The following is a 19,487-nucleotide window of genomic DNA, read 5'->3' as shown; positions in this document are numbered from 1 at the left end:
TCCCGACGCTAACCTCCACTTCATCCACCCCACCCCTATACGGTGTGTGACATCCTCGTCAATCTCCCCGATCCCCTGAATAACCGATCCAAGGTACTTGAAACTACCCCTCTTGGGAATGACTTGAGAGTCAAGCCTCACTTCAACTCCCGCTTCCGTCGGCTCAACTCCAAATTTGCACTCGAGGTATTCCGTCTTCGTCCTGCTCAACTTGAAACCTTTAGACTCAAGAGCATGTCTCCAAATCTCTAGCCTCTCGTTGACGCCGCCTCGTGTCTCGTCAATTAGAATAATGTCATCAGCAAATAGCATGCACCATGGCACCTCCCCTTGAATATGATGAGTCAGTGCATCCATCACCAGGGCAAATAGGAATGGGCTGAGCGCAGACCCTTGGTGCAACCCCGTAATAACTGGAAAGTGTTCAGAGTCGCCTCCTACTGTCCTAACCCGAGTCTTAGCTCCAGCATACATGTCTTTAATCACCCTAATATAGTCAACCGGGACCCCTTTATCCTCTAAGCAGCTCCATAAGACCTCCCTAGGAACCCTATCGTACGCTTTCTCCAGATCAATAAACACCATGTGGAGATCCTTCTTCCTATCCCTGTACTGTTCCACCATCCTCCTAATAAGGTGGATAGCTTCTGTGGTAGATCGCCCCGGCATGAACCCGAACTGGTTGTCTGAAATAGACACCGTCCTTCGCACTCTCATTTCTACCACTCTCTCCCAAACTTTCATGGTATGACTTAGTAATTTGATGCCCCTATAGTTGTTACAGCTCTGGACATCACCTTTGTTCTTATACACCGGGACCATTATACTCCACCTCCACTATTCAGGCATCCTATTAGTCTAGAATATAACACTAAACAATGCAGTAAGCCATTCCAAGCCTGCTCTACCCACACACCTCCACAGTTCAACCGGAATTTCGTCTGGCCCGGTAGCTCTGCCCCTCTCATCTTACGCATTGCCTCCATGACTTCGTCGATCTCAATGTCCCTACAATTACTTAATTCATGGTGACTGTCGGCATTCCTCAATTCCCCAAGTATAATATCCTGATCCCCTTCTTCGCTTAGAAGTTTATGAAAGCAGGTCTGCCACCTCCTCTTAATCTGGTCATCTCCCATCAAAACTTTGCCGTCATCATCTTTTATGCACCTCACTTGGTCCAGATCCCGAGTTGTCCTCTCTCTCGCCTTAGCGAGTTGAAATAACTTCTTCTCCCCACCTTTGTTCCTTAGTTCCTCATACAGATAAGCAAAAGCTGTCGTCTTAGCCTCCGTCACTGCCATCTTCGCCTCTTTCCTAGCTACCTTATACCTTTGACTGTTCTCTCTCTTCTCCTCCTCGTCAGTGCCCCTTCCCTATAATGATGGCAATTTTTGGGGGTAATTTAGCTCCAACCCTCTTCATTTGTGTCCCCAAAATGGGGATAAATAGTGTTCCCTCAAATATGGGGTACACAATTCATCTCCTCCATTACTATTCATCACTTTTTTTTATTATTTTATTATTTAATCTTTTAATTTATCTCTTTATATATACCTAATTATGTTTATGTAATGCCTTTATAATATTAATTTTACATCTTAATTTTGGTGTATAATTTTGATAAATTAATTTTCGTGCATTTATTATTTTTATGTAAAATTGTAAGTTAATTTTATTATAAGTTATAATTGTACAAAAATATGTAATTATCTCAAAAAAATAAATGGTGCAAATATAAAATATTAGATGTTGCTAAAATTGAAAGGTGCAAATATAAAATATTAGATGTTGCTAAAATTGAAAAGTGAAAATTGAAAATATATTAAAATAAATGTTTGCTTACAAATTATATTATTTAAAATTTTATGGAATTGTTTTAATGAAAATTATAAATTAATAAAAATAAAAGATAAAATTTGTTTAATGAAAAATAGAAAATGAAAAATAATAATATAATATAAAAAAAAGAGAATAATATAAAAAAATTTGGGAAAAAAAAATGAAGAATGATCGGAGTAAGCTGTCCAAAAATGGGAAATGGCATTTTGGGACAAAAATAGGGTAAAAGTTGGAGATGAGCTAAGTGATCATCAATGGCTTCCACACCTCGAACACGGCCACCTAGACCGCCTTCCTCTCTAAGCCCTAACCCTAAACCCACCAGGTACAAATCCCCCTCTTCTTCTCGTCCTTCTACATCATCCATCGCTATTCCTCTAGAACCTTCGTCCAACTTCTTCCCTTCCTCTAAATCAGAGTTCTCACGGCTCCTCGCCGTCGTCTTTGTTGCAGCCGCCGTCGCATTTTCCTGCAACTACGTCTTCACATTTCTCAATCGTCAGCCGAAACCTTTTTGCGATAGCAATCCCGACTTCGATGACTCTCTCTCCGGTTAGCCCATCTTGATTTGTTCTTCTAGTAAATTTGTTATTTTTTCTAATGTTATTTTCCCAATTATTGTTTTTTTCTATAATCAACATGTTAGGCTATCACAACCTGATTATAACAATTATCTCCTCCGTCCCGATTTATCATACTGCTTTTTGTATACTTTCACAGCTATCAGCCATTTTTTTTTTTTTGAATTGCACCGGGTGTCCGAGTCTCTTCGAGCCCCGACTATTCCCGGGGGTGTACAGGCCCTCGGCAAGGAGTTTCCCGCAAGTGCACCGCGGTTAATTCAGGTTTTACCCAGTCCGATGGCCCTCAGAAATTGTTTGCACCCAGTGGGTTTCGAACTTGAGACCTTGAAAGGGAGCAAACCCCAAGGCTCAAGTCAATTGCCACCAGGCCAACCCCTGAGGGTTGCTATCAGCCATTTTGAAATCATCAAATTATTCAAAATTGAACTTTTTAATGTAACGTTTTGGATATCATATGTTAGTGTTCTCTTAAGCTATGGCTAAATAAGGAAGTTGTAATGCCAGAAGAATTCAATCTGTTGGAGACTAAGAAAGCCGCAAGCTTTTGCTAGACAAGTACTCCTATATTTAATCCCCAAAATTTATAATTTGGATGGAAAGTCATATTTACAGCTTAAATTGAGGAGCATAATCCATAAAATATTGATTAGAAGAAAAACCAAGTTGCTGGACTGGATATTTTAACTACAGCAGCTCATGACCTGCTCTTGTTTTGAAAAGCTTATTACTCCGAATGATGGGATTGGAATTTTAACATTAACGACAAGGGAAGCTAAGGTATGGGCTTGGAGTGTTGTCATAAGAGGTCTAGGGGTTAAGAAAATGCTAGGTGGTTCTGATATACTTCAGCTTTGTTAGTATATCATGTGGAAAATGTAATGTTTATCACATTATAGAGTTATTCAAATGATTCATTACAATATCTTGTGATACACTATGTCTGTGTCAAACATACCATTATGCAGATTGCAGAATGTCCCCAATTATCTAGTATATTTTTAATACTTATTGGAAAACACTCTTAATAAGGAGGTTAAAAGAAAGATAAAACTGCCATAATTTGTTAATAGTGGGAGATCAACACATGATCATCTGTTTTCCTCTGCCAGATTCCTCTTTACAGAGAAAAGAAGCAGAAGATTACCAGAAATGCTTCTTCCTCGTAATTTCTCTGCCTGTTTAACTACTTCTGATCTCCTCCAGCGAAAAAAAGTTTTTATATGATTTCTGAAAACTGTTTGTTGAAGTTGTCAATCTTGCATATTACCAGACAAAACCTTAATCAAGAACAAAGGTGATATCCAAAATTGTAACAACTATAGGGGTATCAAGTTGCTTAGTCATACTATGAAAGCTTCGGAGAGGGTGGTGGAAGTGAGGGTAAAGAGGATTGTGTCTATATCCGAGGATCAATTTGGTTTCGGACGTTCAACTACCGAAGCCATCCATCTTGTTAGGAGGTTGGTGGAATAGTACAGGGAAAGGAAGAAAGATTTGCATATGGTGTTTATTAACCTAGAGAAATCGTACGACAAGGTCCCAAGCAGTGTTATCAAAGGCGAAAAGCGCAAAAAAGCTCTAAGGTCGGTTGGGGATTTAAGCGCAAAGCGCAAATAAAGCGTGGGCTTTAGGAAAGAAAGGCGCAAATAGAGTAAAACTATAAATATGTATATGTAGTCCAAGACTAATATCTATAAGTATGAATACCAAATATGGACAAAAAAATTGAAGAGAATTTACGATAAAAGTGAAATATCAATTGTTTAGTGTCGCCTCTTCAGGATTATGCTTATTGCCAAGGAAAAGCATGTCTTAGCGCCTTGATGACAACACTGAAGCGCCCGTTAAGCGAGTTGAAGCGCTCAACGTGTTTTGAGCCTGGCTTTAGGGCTTAAGCACGCTTTGAGCGCGCCGTTGATAACACTGGTCCCTAGGGAGGTTCTTTGGAGATGTTTGGAGGCTAAAGGTGTTCTTGTAGCATAACACTAGGGTGATTAAGGACATGTATGATAGAGCTAAGACTCGTGTGAGGATAGTGGGAGGAGACTCGGTTCATTTTCAAGTTGGGATGTGTTTACACCAAGGATCTACGCTCATCTCGTTCTTATTTGCATTGGCGATAGACCCACTGACGCGTTATATTTAAGAGGAGATGCCATGGTGTATGTTATACGCTGATCATATGGTATTGATTGATGAGACGCGAGACGGTATTAACGAGAAGTTAGAGGTTTAGAGACAGACCCTAGAATCTAGAGGTTTCAAGTTGAGTAGGACTAAGACAGAATACTTGAAGTGCAAATTCAGCGACATGACGAGGGGAGCGGACATGGACTCGTGAAGCTTGACTCACAAGTCATCCTAAGATGTTATTTGGGTCAGTTATCCAAGGGAATTGAAAGATTGACGAGGATGTTACACACCGTATAGGAGCGGGGTGGATGTAATGGAGATTAACATCAGGCGTCCTGTGTGACAAGAATGCGCCACCAAAACTTAAAGGTCAGTTCTACAAAGTGATGGTTAGACCGACTATGTTGTATGTGGCAGAATGCTGCCCGATCAGAACTCATATATCCAGAAGATGAATGTAGCTAAAATGAGGATGTTGAGATTGATGTGCGGGCACACTAGGTTGGATAAGATTAGGAATGAGGATATTCGGCAAAGGTGAGCGTGGCCCCATGGAGGACAAGATGCGAGAAGCGAGACTTAGATGGTTCGAGCATGTGGGAAGAAGAAGCTTAGATGCCCTAGTAAAGGAGGTAAGGAGGTGTGAACGGTTGCCCTTGGCAGGTATGAGAAGAGGTAGAGGGCAGCCTAAGAAGTATTGGGGAGAGCTGATCAGGCAGGACATGGCACGACTTCAACTTACCGAGGACATGGCCCTTGATAGGAAGGTGTGGAGGTCGAAAATTAGGGTAGAAGAATAGTAGGTAGTCGGACATTTTTCTGATCCGTACCGAGTTTATTAAGGCTAGTCTGTTAGTATCTTGTCGTTGTTCTTAGATTGCTAATATTATGGTTGTTTTCTTACTATATTCTGCTTCGGTTTTCTAGTATCTTATCGTTGGTACATCTTGTTGCTATTGCTATCGCTATTGCTCTCTTCCATCTATTTTTCGGTTCATACATTGCTGGTATCATTTTTCTGGACTTTGTTGTTGATATTTGCTTGTTTCTATTCTTCCTCTCGAGCCGAGGGTCTTTCGGAAACCGTTTCTCTACCTTCCCAGGGTAGGGGTAAGGTCTGCGTACACGTTACTCTTTTCCGACTCCACTTGTGCGATTTCACTGGGTTTGCTGTTGTTTCACCAGACAGAAACTTAATCAACACATTAGTAAGATCTCGCTGCATCTTAATGAGTATCAAGAACATCTATCTCACATAATGAGAGCATCTGTTCAGTTTCTTGTATCCATATCATATAGCCGGAGAAGGGTAAATACCACAGGTTAAAATTATTATTCTGGTTCTAATCGGGAAAACAGCTGGATATGTTATCTTCTTTTGTAATTTTATGTGGAACACTGGTAAAAACGTCCTAACCTAATATGCGGTTTATTATATGTTATTTCTATGTATTTCTGTTTTGCATTTGCTTATTCTTGCAACATTCCAAAATCGTGTGATCCTCATTTTGGAGAAGAGAAGCTGCGAACCAGTATGTTCTACAGTGCTGACAGCTTCTTAAATAACTTCCAACTTTTTCAATGTTCTTTGAGATCAATAGCGTTGTTGGGTTTTAATTATATTCCTCTTGGCTTTAGACTTCTGTGAGCCTTGTCCACTTAATGGAGTATGCCATGAAGGCAAATTAGGGTGTGTGCATGGCTACCGGAGGCTCGGGAACTTATGTGTTGAAGATTCAAATATAAATGAAGCAGCTAAGAAGCTCGTGAGTGACACCTATTTACCTTATTCAGTTATAAACATGCAATGTTGATTAAGTTTGGGTTTTGAATGCTTACTCAATTATGTAATTTACGTATGTGCAGTCAAAGTCAGTAGAAGGTCTTCTCTGTGAAGAATATGCTCAATTTTCATGCACAGGCACTGGCAATACTTGGGTGCGTTGCTTTTGAATCTTGTGTATAGCCCCCCCCCCCCCTTCGCCCCCTCTCTCTCTCTCTCACACATGTCACACACACGCACATACAAAAAGAGAGATCCTCAAGATGTCTGTTGTATTATTTTTTGATAAAGGTAACAGTATATTCATCAACACAAAGCTTGTATTGGAAATCACTATTACAAAAAAAAGGAAGAGACCTATTTACATCTGTCCAAGATTCTTCTTACAAGGACTCTAACAACTCTAATAAAGTTTCAGTTTCATCTACACAAAATTCTTTTCACCAAAAATAAAAGGACAAAATACAGTTGAGCTTAATTTTCTGTAAAGAACTCCTATCTTCAAAACACCTATCATTTCTTTCCTTCCGGACATTCCACCAAATGCATGCTGGTATAGCCCTCCACCATCTCTTCTTCCTTCCCCGGCCACCTACATTGTTCCAGCACCTCAAAAGATCACAAGTAGTCCTGGGCAAGTGGGCACAGCCCAAGTTGTATTCACCAGTGCAAGGAATAACTGCCACAACTGAGATGTAATAACACAACGTAAAAAAAGGTGGCTGTTGTCTTCTTGCTCCGCTTAGCATAGGAAACATCTAGAGCTCAATAGTAGTCGTCTTCTTTGCAGATTCTCATGGGTAAGACTCTTGGCTACTAGCCATGTAAAACAGGATACATTAAAAGGAACTTTTACTTTCCAGATAAGTTTCCAAGGCCAGAAGCATTGTTGTCCAGGATTGCATAGAAGCTTGTAAGCCCCCTTGACTGAGAAACACTTGGTATTGTTCCCTTTCCAGATGATAGAGTCCTCTGCTTCAGATGTTGCTTTGAAAACCTCCAGAGCATTGAAAAATTCAGTCACTCTTACAATCTCCTAATCATTTAGTGCTCTTCTGAAGTTAAGATTCCATCCCTGTTGACTCCAAACTTCCTGTATTGTTGATTCAAGTTCTACCACCAGACGTTCCATCCCTCTCTGTTGTATTATTAAGCTACCGAGTTAACATTCTCCATAATTTGACGCTTGCCTTAGGTTCAAAGTAACCAATTGTGGGAAAAAGTGAATGAATCTAAAATAATGGATGAGTATGGCTTGAACAAGGCTGTTTATGCTCATGCCATGCAACGAGCCATGGAGGCTCTTGGCAAGGTTTTGGAGAGAAGACTGAATGATCAAGGGTATGCTCTGATTTCTGTTATATTAACCATTATTTTGTAACAAGCAGATGAAAATATATCATATTCTTTTTCATTAATGTTTCTTCATGTTTTGTCTAGAATTGAAGAGTTGAAATGTCCAGCTTTGCTGGTCCAACATTATACACCAATTTTCTGTCGCATCCAGCAGTGGCTTTTTGAGCATGCTTTGCTATTGGTTCCAGCTTGTGCATTGGTACTCCACAGTAAGAGCAGCCTTTGGAAGCTTATATTATAACCATCTAAACCTTGTTGACAATATTGGAATTTACAGCTGCTGGGATGCATTTTCATGCTGTTAAAACTCCGTCGGAGGTACTACTTGTCAGTTAGAGCTGAACAGATATATAATGAGGTATTTAACACCGTTTTCTTTCCTTGGAGAATCTATCCTGTGACATTGTTTGCTCTCAGTGTCAACTTGTGACAGGCTATACTAATTGAATATGATAGGCTTGTGATGTACTTGAAGAGAAGGCAGTGAATGCAAGAAGTATGACGGGCAAGCATGAACCTTGGGTGGTGGCATCACTGTTACGGGATCATCTTCTTTCACCGAAGGAAAGGAAGGATCCAATGTTATGGAAAAAGGTGCTAATGTCCTCCCTTCTTTTTAACATTTTTTGGTTCAGGGATGATACTATGCTTCCTACTTTTCTGATGCCTAGTTCAAATGCTTTCAGAGTGTAACAAAATAGTATATGGTTCTTGATTTGAAAAAACAAGACAGTAGAAGGTTCAATCTTTTCTATATCCATGTTTTGTAGGTTGAGCAGTTGGTTCAAGAAGATTCTCGTCTAGAGAGATACCCTAAGATGGTCAAAGGTGAAAGTAAAGTGGTATGGGAATGGCAAGGTATGGTAGTCACTTTACTGCCTTAATTTTGAGTTAAACACTTGTTGTTGTTGATCAATTCACCTTTTGGCTAACATGTTCTTTCTAAGCAGTTACTGGTTCTTTTTCCAGTTAAAAGTCAATTAGTTAACTGCAACGACATTTGCAGTTTAAACTTGATCCATGGAGCAAAGTTCACACAATTTCACGTTGAAAATGTCCATTTTAATAGAAACACATAATAGGAATTTTTGCTCCTATGGATGTCTTTTAGAAACACTTCTTTTCCTGTCGAGCAGTTGGAATTTACTATTAAGAAAACAGGTTTTTTCGCGCTGAATGGTGAACACCCCACTGATGATGTGGTAAAGTTGTTAATTGGTTTCTGAGTTTTCTTTTTACTTTTGTTGTTTTTCTTTTTTGACTTTTTCTCCTTCCTAAAGTTTTTGTAAAATATTTAGTTGCATCTCTTCCTCCTGCCATAGCAGTATGGTAAGTGGTAAAATGTCTATCACTTTTGAGACCTTGAGAGCCCAAATTCTAGGTAGCATTTTACAATGCATTAGAGGCGACTTATCATCAGAGGCTGTAAATGTTACCTGTGTTACAAAAGATCAGTTGGGAATTTGGGAAGAAAGTTTCAAGCCAGTGCATTAATGAGTGTAATAGATTGAGTCCTTACAAGAAAAAGAGAGTAATAGATTAAGAGATTTTCGATAGCAACTACTTACAAAGTAAGTTTGAGACTCCTTTTGGACTCTCTTAAATAGTTAACTAACTACATCATGAAGCAATATTATGGAGGTGTGATGCTGCCTCAAGGCAAGTGTGAATTGTATTTTGTTCACAAAGTATAGTCCTTCCCATAGCTTCACTTCCTACTATTTGACTTTGTGCGAGACTCTTATAATGGTTACCTCAATCGAGTGCTTCCTTTCTAAACTTTTCTGTTCTCAATAATATCCCTATATGACAATTTAAGACGCTGAAATTTAAAGACAAACATCAGCCACTTTGAACGAGGTATATCCCCTGCCTTGCTAAGGTAAAGGCGTAAAGCGCTTTTACCACATTTTAGGGGAAAAGAAAGAATATAAGACAACAATAGCATAAAAGTCTTTATTATTTGTCCCTCTCTCTGTCTTTCCTTATTTCTTGAATTTGACTTTAGTCTTTCTGTTTTTCTAGTTGAGGGTTCTTTAAGCTCTTCGGGTAAGAGGAAGAAGGCACAGGAAAGCAGGCTAGAGAGAGGTGAACGCGCAAATCTCTCCCCTCAGCAAAGGAGCTGGCTATTAAAGTCTGAGGAGCCTGTGAATTGCTGAGCTCTATCCTACGCTCTTGTTCGCGTGTTTTAAGTTGTTGTATAGTAGTACTTTTTATTGGCAAAATGCAGTTCCCAGTGTTGTCCACTTAGGTCCATGATACACGTTTCAGAATAGCCTTGTAATCTGATTATTTAGTCTGGCCTTAACCATGTTAGTGTGCAACAGAGACGCAACAATTTTGGCTCTGATGGAATTCATGTGGGAGCTTCATAGCCCCTCTCTAATTGTACTTTCTTTACGTCACATTTCTGTCTAATTGTCCCAAAATGAACCTTGAATTTGATGGACTATTTTGTGAGCCAGCTCGACTTGTGATACTGCCGTCAAGATTCTTTTAGGATTATAAAGGTGAATATTGGGAAAGAAAATGGCATTGTCAAGTCATAAGAGCTATATTCGCAATGAAATTGGAAAAGCCTGAGAGCCAAATACTACTATAACAATAAGAGCCAAATACTACTATAACAATAACAAATCCAATGTAATTTCACAAAGTGGGATCTTGGGGAGGGGGAAGTAGAGTGTATGCAGTCCTTGCTCCTATTTTGTGAAGGTAAAAGTAAAAGAAGTAGACACAACACATAGTAACATCAACAAGATATGGTAATAGAATAGTTGAAGCGAAAGGTGATATAGTAAAAGAAATCTACGGATAAAAAAGTATGAAATAAGAGATTAATACTGATGTTACCGACATGAAAATAAGATATTCCCGCCTATCTACTAACCCGAGAGCTAAATACAAGTCAAAATATACTAAAAATAATGACTTTATGGGACCAAATAGTGTCGGTAGAGTGTGAGACTTACTAATGCAATGGCACTTGATAGTATGTCATCTTCAGATCTGTCCCCCAACGGTCCATAATCAGTATTTCCTTTCTATTTTTCCATTTAAATTCTCCCTCCACCTAAGTCAATAAATAATGTCTTTTACGCGTACCCTTCATGTGATTTTATTTCAACACATTTGGATGTAATTAATAAACTGACCTTAATATATCTTGAGGTTTGCTTAAGATTAGTGTATTGAAAATATAGATTAGTTAACTATAAATGGAGAAGGGAATCTAAAGTAACCTTCCTACTAAATTCTTTATTCCTCCAAAGTAACATGCTGCATTATGCAGATCTACCTTAAATTCTTTTTAAGATGTACCTTTTTGTTGCATAACTTTTATTTCAAGTGGGAAAAAGGTTTGCTTTTTTTAGCTCATAGTTTTAGTTTTATTAATCATATTACCATTTCATTTTTTTAAAGCATAAACTTGGGTCTCTTGGGTCCATCTAAGCATCCAGATCTAAGATATATATAAGTATCAGAATATTATTATTAGAGTTAGCTGCGGAAAATCCAACAGTCCATTTTTAGAAATAAACAAAAAATTGTTGTCGGTCACATTAAATAATTAAGCCATCTTCATTTGTGAATCTATTCATGTCATACACAAAATTGTCATAATAATTGTCCTCCCCAATATAAAATGGTATTCTGGATCTTTTGGAAAACCAGCTGGGTTATGATGTAGACAGATGAATCAAGACCTTTTTTTTTTATATGGAAAAATAAATTTGAGATACTGTTGCATGCTTGTGTTATTTTTTCACAAATTACTTGAAATAAAACTAAATATGTAAAATATGTCTGCTACCAAATCAAGTTTAAAAGGTAAAGAGAAAGCTGCAATTCTCGGATATGCGCTTATGGCGTTCAAACAATCGACTTATTAGTAAAGTTAATTCCTCTGTCTAGAAGTGGTGATAAAATATATCGACCTTAAAATTTTATCTAACGAAAAATTTACAGATAATTCATTAAAATTTTGCATATCTCCCTTTTTTCAAAGTAAAAAAAATATTGAAAAAGGAAATATGAACTTGGTCCCTTTTTAATTATCCACTTGGCTGAAAATATGATCCCTACTTACATGCTTATAAAAAAAAAAGAAAAATAAAAAATAAAAAAAGAACAAGAGTCCTAACGCGGTCTCTCCACCTTTTCACACTGTACCCATTATTATTATTATTATTATCCACCCCCGGCTGGACTGTACTGAATCTCCTCATTTTTACTGCTCAAAAAGTTGAATGGGGAACTTCTCAATTCTGATCTTTAACTAATTACTTCTACTTCTAATCTACTCCATTGATTCATCCTCTTTAAAAAATCTATCTTTTTTTCAAAATACAGTGCATTTATAGCAGAGTATGTGTAGGCTGCTGCTTTCTGTTCCCTTCTATAATCATTAGAAAACCTTAGCTTCAGATCTCTCACTTGTCTACTGAGGACTGAGGGGAGCTCCTCTGCTTTCTTGGTAATGAACTAAAGTCTTGATCTTTTTATAATTTTACTGTTTTTGTACTTTGCTGCAATGGTTTTGGTTTTCTGTGTAGTAGTGATCCAAACTTTATTGTTTCAGCTTCTAGCTATTTGATGATGAAGTTTTCATTTTTTTTTGTGTGTACCCTTTTTTTTTCTTTAAGTTTGTGGATCAATGAGTATGATTTTCTTTTGAACATTCCGAGATCTGTATTTTGTGATTTCTTGTTTCAGAGAATTCAGTTCATTACTAAAGTGTGTTAATTGCTTGATGCACTTTCTGCTCTATGTTGTTAGATTTGCTCTTTTTACCCCTTTTCTTAATGCTTTTCAAGCAGAAGTCAGAATTATGGTGATTTAGTCTTTATTGAGTTCTTTGATAATACAGTAACTTCATTGTGAATATTTGTCCCAAGGGATGTGTTATATGAAGTAAAGTGAAATAGTTAAAACTGATTTGTGTCCTAGTACGAAGACACTGAGTTCTTGTTATTTGATCAAGTTTTCATCCTTTTTTTTTGTGTACCCTTTTGTTTTCTTTAACTTTGTAGATCAATGGATATCATTTTCCTTGAAAAGGTTAACTTTCAGTTTTGCGAGATCTGTGTCTGGTGATTGCTTATTTGGAGAATTCAGTTAATTATTTGAATATGTTAGTTAATTGATGTGGAGGTTGAGGATTAGGGTAGAAGGTTAATGGGTGGCCGAGCGTTTCTCTTTGTCTTTATTAGTTCAACAGTATTAGTGTTAGTATGGCACCCCTTTATCCTTAGCTTGCTATTGTCGCATCTTGTACTGTTATTACTTGCCACAACTACTCCCTTAGTTTGCTCCCACTACATACCTTGTATTGTTGTTACTTGCTATCAATACTTCTTTCATAGTCCCTATTGCTATCTTGGTTTTAGTTTTCTAAATATATTGTCTTGCTATTACCTGCTATCAGTGCTTCTTTCGTATTTTATTTAGCCGAGGGTCTATCGGAAACAGTCTCTCTGCCCTTTCAGGGTAGGGGTAAGGCTGTGTACATCCTACCCTCCCCAGACCTCACTTGTGGGATTATACTGGGTTGTTGTTGTTGTTGTATGTTAGTCAATTGATGCACTTACTCTCCTAAGTTGTAGTACAAAGATCTTTTTGTTAAATTTCCCCCCCCCCCCTCCCCTTTTGTTTTTCAATCAGAAGTCTTATGGTGATGTATTATTTTCTGAGTTCTTTGATGAAATCTTGACTCTTCAGTGTGAGTAGTCATTCCACTTGGCTGTTGTACTATCCACGAAATAAAGTGAGGAAGTTAAAGAAACATTTATGTTCTGATATAAAGGTTAAATCTTGACTATCTATAAATAAAACTATTAAGAATTCATCCATTTATGCAATTAGATTATATTAGGTCTCTTTGAGTTTGTGTCCTTTGAGAATTTCAGTCGAGCTGTTACTGTTCGGCTGTCAAGAACCAGTGAGTTGCCTGTATCATGAGACTTAGTGGATATGAAGCTACTGTTCTCTTGGCTTGAGATGATTATATGAAACTTACTTTTAGAAGAAAAGTATCTTTCGTATCCTGGAAATTGCTCGAAATTCTAACTTCTTTATGCCACAGGGAACTTCTGGTGCTGCCGCAAGCAGATAATGGCGTCCAAGTATCATGCACCAAGCAACAGAACACGACGGCCAATCTCTATATTGATTGTAATTGGCCTTTGCTGTTTCTTTTATCTAATAGGAGTTTGGCAGAAGAGTGGGTCCGGAAAGGGAGATAAATTAGCACTAGCAGTGACCGAGCAAACTGCTGACTGCAATATCTTTCCACCATCCACTCTGGATTTTGAATCACACCATAATTATGTGGAAATGATTGAATCTTCAGAACCAAAAACTAAAGTATACAAGTCATGTGATGCTAAATACACTGACTATACTCCCTGCCAAGAACAAGACCGAGCTATGACGTTCCCACGGGAAAATATGATATATAGAGAAAGGCATTGCCCTCCAGACGATGAAAAGCTTCGTTGTTTGATTCTAGCACCCAAAGGATACACAACTCCATTTCCATGGCCGAAAAGCCGTGATTATGCCTACTATGCTAATGTTCCTTACAAACACTTGACAGTTGAGAAGGCAGTCCAGAACTGGGTACAGTTTCAGGGAAACGTTTTCAAATTTCCAGGAGGGGGTACAATGTTTCCTAAAGGAGCAGATGCATATATTGATGAACTTGCATCTGTGATTCCAATTAAAAGTGGCATGATAAGAACTGCTCTTGACACTGGTTGTGGGGTATGTTTTCTCTTCCTTTTTTCCTCCTTTCCCTTAAAATTTTACTAGTAATTCCATTAAGAAAGCTATGTCCATGATGCTGATTATCTTTGGTGGTTATCTTTTATATAATGAAAGAGGAGAATTTACCTGATTCATGTTAAACAAGTTCTTGTCGATGAGCAAAACTGCATTACTAAGACCACTGTGTTCTTAACGGTAACACATATTTTAAAACCTCTGTTAACATAGTGATACTTGACTAGTTCTCATTTACTTGTGACAGTGCTATTTATAGTGGTTATGCCATTGAAAGCTTAAATGGGATATTTAATCGCTGCGGTCATTGAAGTGACTATCTAAATACTTTCCATTTACCTGTGAGAATACCCTCTTTCCTTGAAAGTTGCTGGAAAGGATACTATCCCAGTTGATTTACTACAGCGAATATTTGAAAATTCTGGAGTCTAATATAGCATACGGGTCATAAAAAGTAGTCTGTCCTTCACCATCTTTGATATACCTTGTAAAATCTTGTTTTCAGGTTTAAAAACTCAAAACTAATAAATAGTCAATCTCACTTGCCAGAATATCTGCAAGTTCTTCTCGTGCTGTTGTTGAGTCTTTTCCTGTTTTTAAGTAATCACATTCTACAAGAAAAAGGGTTTCTCTCTGCATTAATGCTTGTTATTATTCATCAAATATCATGCTTTTTTGAAGTACTCTGCATTAATGCTTGTTATTATTCATCAAATATCATGCTTTTTTGAAGTATCGATAATAGACAACTTATTACATTCACATATCATGTGATAAGGTTGCAAGCTGGGGTGCTTACTTGCTGAAGAGAAATATTCTGGCGATGTCATTTGCACCTAAGGACAATCATGAAGCACAAGTGCAATTTGCATTGGAGCGAGGTGTACCTGCTGTTATTGGGGTGTTTGGTTCCATACACCTTCCATACCCATCAAGAGCATTTGACATGTCTCATTGTTCTCGCTGTCTCATTCCCTGGGCATCAAACGGTAATTTGCGCAAGATATAGTTTAACAAGCTTACCAAATTTTCTGATATAGACCTTCTTTTTGTCTTCTTTATCTCTTATTAGATGGACTTAAGATCTGTGGAACCTTTTGGAAACATAAAATTGGAAACAGTATTTATCAAAAAAAGGAAAAAATTGGAAACAAGGTATATAGGTTCTGATGACTCTGAAAATATGCGTTGATTGCCATAGGGCAGATAAGCCTTTGTCCACTAACTCTAAAGTATCATCATCTTTGTGTATATTGATGTAACTGTTTTTTTATTAAAATGAAAAGCATTAGCCTTCTAAGCTTTTAAAAAGAGAAGTTTTGATGTTGCTGCGAAGTTTTGGACTGTATTATTTGGTGTTAGATATTTCATTCTTTACACAAATGATGTCAAAGTCTTTGGATGTGAGTCACACTTAAATTGGAGGACATTTTATGTTCGTAACTAGCATTCATAAATTTGTGGTTCCTATATGCTATAGATAAAATGTGGAAATGTTATAACTTAGAATGCATGAATTATTGGACTATTAGTTCCAATTTGTAAGTGTTTAGAGAGGAATAAACACATAAATGTTACACTGACAGGTACTTGCAAGATTCAATCTAAGACCTGAACCTGCTTTGCTACATAAATGATAAATGTAAAGGTGGAATTAACCATTTACGAGGATTGCCATTGACAACTATCGTAAAAGAGTTAGTGACAGAGATTTGGATTTTGAAATGAGCCTATAGTGTGACCGACACCGTCCAAACTGTAAAATCCTCTGTGTAAGAGGAAAGATCCTTGTTGGAATCATGTAATGAATAAAAATAGGTGCTGTATGTTAATAATTCTAAGTAGTGATTGTGACTTTAGCTTATCCTGAGAAAATTAAAATTGCCAGCGATGACTTTAACTTTCAATGGTGAATTTTCTGGCTTGCTAATAATTGGCTTGTATGTGCAGAGGGTATGTACATGATGGAAGTCGATCGAGTTTTGAGACCTGGTGGATACTGGATACTCTCTGGTCCTCCACTTAATTGGAAGACCTATCACAAAGTTTGGAACAGGACAATTGCTGATGTGAAAGCTGAGCAAAAGAGGATTGAAGATTTTGCTGAGCTTCTTTGCTGGGAAAAGAAATATGAAAAAGGTGATGTAGCTATATGGAGGAAAAAAATAAATGGAAAATCATGCAGCAGAAGGAAATCTGCCAGCATATGTCAAACAAAGGATACTGATAATGTCTGGTGAGTTAATATAGCCCTCTTGTCAAATTACTTTTATTTATACTCCAGAGACCCTCTTCACTTGTCACCATAAATATTGAATGCTAGATTGGTCCCATTATGTAAGTACTAATTTGTGTTTATCTTTCTACTTTGTATAAAATGGTGATTCAGGTATAAAAAAATGGACGCATGCATAACCCCCTACCCTGACGTCCAGAGTTCTGATGAAGTAGCTGGAGGGGAATTGAAGAAGTTTCCAGCTAGGCTTTTTGCAGTTCCGCCACGTGTAGCCAATGAAATGGTTCCTGGGGTGACAATTGAGTCTTATCAAGAGGATAATAAGCTTTGGAAGAAACACGTCGCTTCTTACAAGAGGATCATTAGCCTACTTGGCACCACAAGATACCACAACATAATGGACATGAATGCCGGACTTGGAGGATTTGCTGCAGCACTAGACTCTCCTAAACTGTGGGTAATGAATGTTGTCCCAACTATTGCTGAAAACACTCTTGGTGTCGTATACGAGAGGGGCTTGATTGGCATATACCATGACTGGTACGTACCGCTAATGGTTTCTTATCAACTAAACTTTTTTTTTTTGGCAAATGGTAAAGAATTTTGCTGGTTTACTTTAATGGGCATTCAGCCTATCCACCTACCCCAATTATCAAGAACTTGGAAAGACCTTCCCTTTTATTTACTGAAAACCTATCGCATCTAGGATTCAAATGAAACATTCACAATCTACTGTTACTTGCATGTTTGAAAGGATATCCTTTGTCAAGTGTCATTCTTCTGTTACTGTTTGACACTGGGAATAGTTGAGAATATTGCTTCTGAAACTGGGATTAATTTCGATTTTATTCTACTTTCAGGTGTGAAGGCTTCTCTACCTACCCGAGGACATATGATCTCCTTCATGCTAATCGCTTGTTCACTTTGTACGAGGATAAGTAAGCGTTCTTAAACTCTTCTTTAAAGAAATGGATCTATGCTCTGATTTTTATATAATTGAGAGGGATCTATAGCTATCTATGAAAATCGGATATATATTACGTAGAAGAGATGCTGATTCTCAAAGCGATATGCTGATTCTCAAAGCTATATTATTGTAAACAGGTGTGAATTTGAAGATATTCTTCTAGAAATGGACCGTGTTTTGCGTCCTGAAGGGTCGGTCATTCTTCGAGATGGAGTTGAAGTACTGAACAAGGTTAGGAAAATTGCTGCCGGCCTGAGATGGGAAACTAAATTAGTAGATCATGAAGATGGACCCTTGGTACCTGAGAAAATATTTGTTGCTGTCAAACAATATCATGTTGAAGGTGATGACGACCAGAACACACAAAACGATGAATGAATCGCGCCAATATTTGAGTATATGGTTAAACCTATCAATTTTAAAGTGGAAGGTAAGATTTCCAGACAGAGACATGAAGGTTTTTTTTCTCAAAGATGGCATACAGCAATAGTGCAAGTTCCTTTGATATGTGATTTTGGAGATGTGGTGAAAAGCAAAGATCCCTTTTTCCAAATAATGAAGCAAAGCAAGATATCAGTAGTGATATCTTTGTTTTAGAGCATCTTTGTTTAGCTGTTTCCACTAGCTACAAAATTGAATATTGCAACATTTGTAACCTTATTTTTATCTTGGCAATTTAATTTATTAAACTGTTAATCAAAGGACCATCAAGATGCAGACATTCCTTGTGGGCATTTCTAGTACTATATTTTATAAGAAAATCTTCTGCAAGCCACATAAAACCGACAATGCTTGTTTCCAGATTTAACCCCAAAAAAATAATAAAATCAGATACAATATAATAGTGTTCTTGTCAAATCTAGTCCCATTCACCCCTACTGGTCTCCTTTTTAGCCCTTTATAAAAGAAGCTATACTCTTCCTCTTACCTCAGGTAAGTTATTGCCTTGGTCAACTAAAAGGGGGGACCGGAACCAAAATGTTGGCCTTTTGGACTCAAAGCACCAAAATAGGTAAAAAATAGTTGGTAACCTTTTTATATATAGCACATGAAATATATAAATGCGTTATACCTGAATGTAAAAAGACAGTCAGGTATAGCGCATCTAATGCATGCGCTATACCTATTTAAAAAGGTCAGCCTCCTTCACGACTGAACCCACTCCAAAACGGTCTCCACTCCCTACCCCCTCTCCATTTTTAAAAGCTAAAAACTCCATTGGAGCCCACCCTTTCCCCGAAATCTTGTCCCATAATTATTTTATCGATCTAACACTCGATCCAAGACGTTTGCCCGATTCAGTTGTCAAATCTTCATTGTTTCTCCATTCAAAAAAATCGAAAAATAGATATTCCGAATCACTTTTTTAATATAAGTCATGTATATAATTGAGTAATTAGTTGTTATTACTATATTATATCCGTTTTGTCATTATTTTGTTTTTGTTTTTTATCGTGATTAGTTTATTTTTGTGCAAAAAATTATGAAAATTGTATATTATTCCTTTGTTGAATAATTAGTGTTATATGTTTACTGTTTTTATCGTTGTCATACAATAATATGTGACTTTAGTGGTATTTAGTGCCCCTTAGTGTTTGTAGTGCCTTTGAGTGTTATGTAGTGCCCTTTAGTGCAGTAGAACTGATAATAAATTTTAATTTATGTAAGTTGATTTTAGTGATGACCATTTAGAGTAGTGTGCCTTTAGTGCTCTTTAGTATTCTTTAATGTAGGATAAAATCTATGTATCCTCATTAACTAATCCGGTTAGAGTACTCAATTATGGATCAAATTTTAATCAAT

At 37.4% G+C, this 19,487-nt stretch overlaps 2 protein-coding genes across 3 annotated transcripts; both read left to right on the top strand.

Annotated features, from left to right (window-relative positions):
- Positions 1–2,028: 2,028 nt before the first annotated feature.
- On the top strand, positions 2,029–10,103 carry LOC104240262 (uncharacterized). Of its 2 annotated transcripts, none has more exons than XM_009795067.2 (9): positions 2,029–2,394; positions 6,198–6,325; positions 6,426–6,497; positions 7,538–7,683; positions 7,783–7,897; positions 7,976–8,056; positions 8,155–8,292; positions 8,469–8,556; positions 9,724–10,103. In XM_009795067.2, the coding sequence occupies exons 1-9, from the start codon at positions 2,097–2,099 to the stop codon at positions 9,855–9,857; spliced, it is 1,200 nt and encodes a 399-aa protein (XP_009793369.1). In that variant the 5' UTR covers positions 2,029–2,096; the 3' UTR covers positions 9,858–10,103. The 2 variants fall into 2 exon arrangements, with proteins under 2 accessions (XP_009793369.1, XP_009793371.1); XM_009795069.2 differs by lacking the exon at positions 2,029–2,394 and adding an exon at positions 2,406–6,091.
- A 1,767-nt stretch (positions 10,104–11,870) lies between these two features.
- LOC104240261 (probable methyltransferase PMT14) lies at positions 11,871–18,385 on the top strand. Its single transcript, XM_009795066.2, has 7 exons — positions 11,871–12,175; positions 13,784–14,463; positions 15,260–15,470; positions 16,432–16,717; positions 16,871–17,257; positions 17,578–17,655; positions 17,822–18,385. The coding sequence occupies exons 2-7, from the start codon at positions 13,813–13,815 to the stop codon at positions 18,060–18,062; spliced, it is 1,854 nt and encodes a 617-aa protein (XP_009793368.1). The 5' UTR covers positions 11,871–12,175; positions 13,784–13,812; the 3' UTR covers positions 18,063–18,385.
- The last annotated feature ends 1,102 nt before the right edge of the window (positions 18,386–19,487 follow it).

The sequence above is a fragment of the Nicotiana sylvestris genome, chromosome 8 (genome assembly GCF_000393655.2).
Source record: "Nicotiana sylvestris chromosome 8, ASM39365v2, whole genome shotgun sequence".
NCBI lineage: Eukaryota > Viridiplantae > Streptophyta > Magnoliopsida > Solanales > Solanaceae > Nicotiana > Nicotiana sylvestris.
This window is presented reverse-complemented; position numbering and strand designations above follow the sequence as displayed.

Excerpts from the sequence above, each read along its gene's own strand:
- LOC104240262 (XM_009795067.2), top strand. The coding sequence starts at position 2,097 with ATGGCTTCCACACCTCGAACACGGCCACCTAGACCGCCTTCCTCTCTA. Across the intron at positions 7,898-7,975 it reads TGGTTCCAGCTTGTGCATTG|CTGCTGGGATGCATTTTCAT; the intron begins GTACTCCACAGT and ends TGGAATTTACAG. Across the intron at positions 8,057-8,154 it reads CTGAACAGATATATAATGAG|GCTTGTGATGTACTTGAAGA; the intron begins GTATTTAACACC and ends TGAATATGATAG.
- LOC104240261 (XM_009795066.2), top strand. The coding sequence starts at position 13,813 with ATGGCGTCCAAGTATCATGCACCAAGCAACAGAACACGACGGCCAATC. Across the intron at positions 17,258-17,577 it reads ATTGGCATATACCATGACTG|GTGTGAAGGCTTCTCTACCT; the intron begins GTACGTACCGCT and ends TTCTACTTTCAG. Across the intron at positions 17,656-17,821 it reads TTCACTTTGTACGAGGATAA|GTGTGAATTTGAAGATATTC; the intron begins GTAAGCGTTCTT and ends TATTGTAAACAG.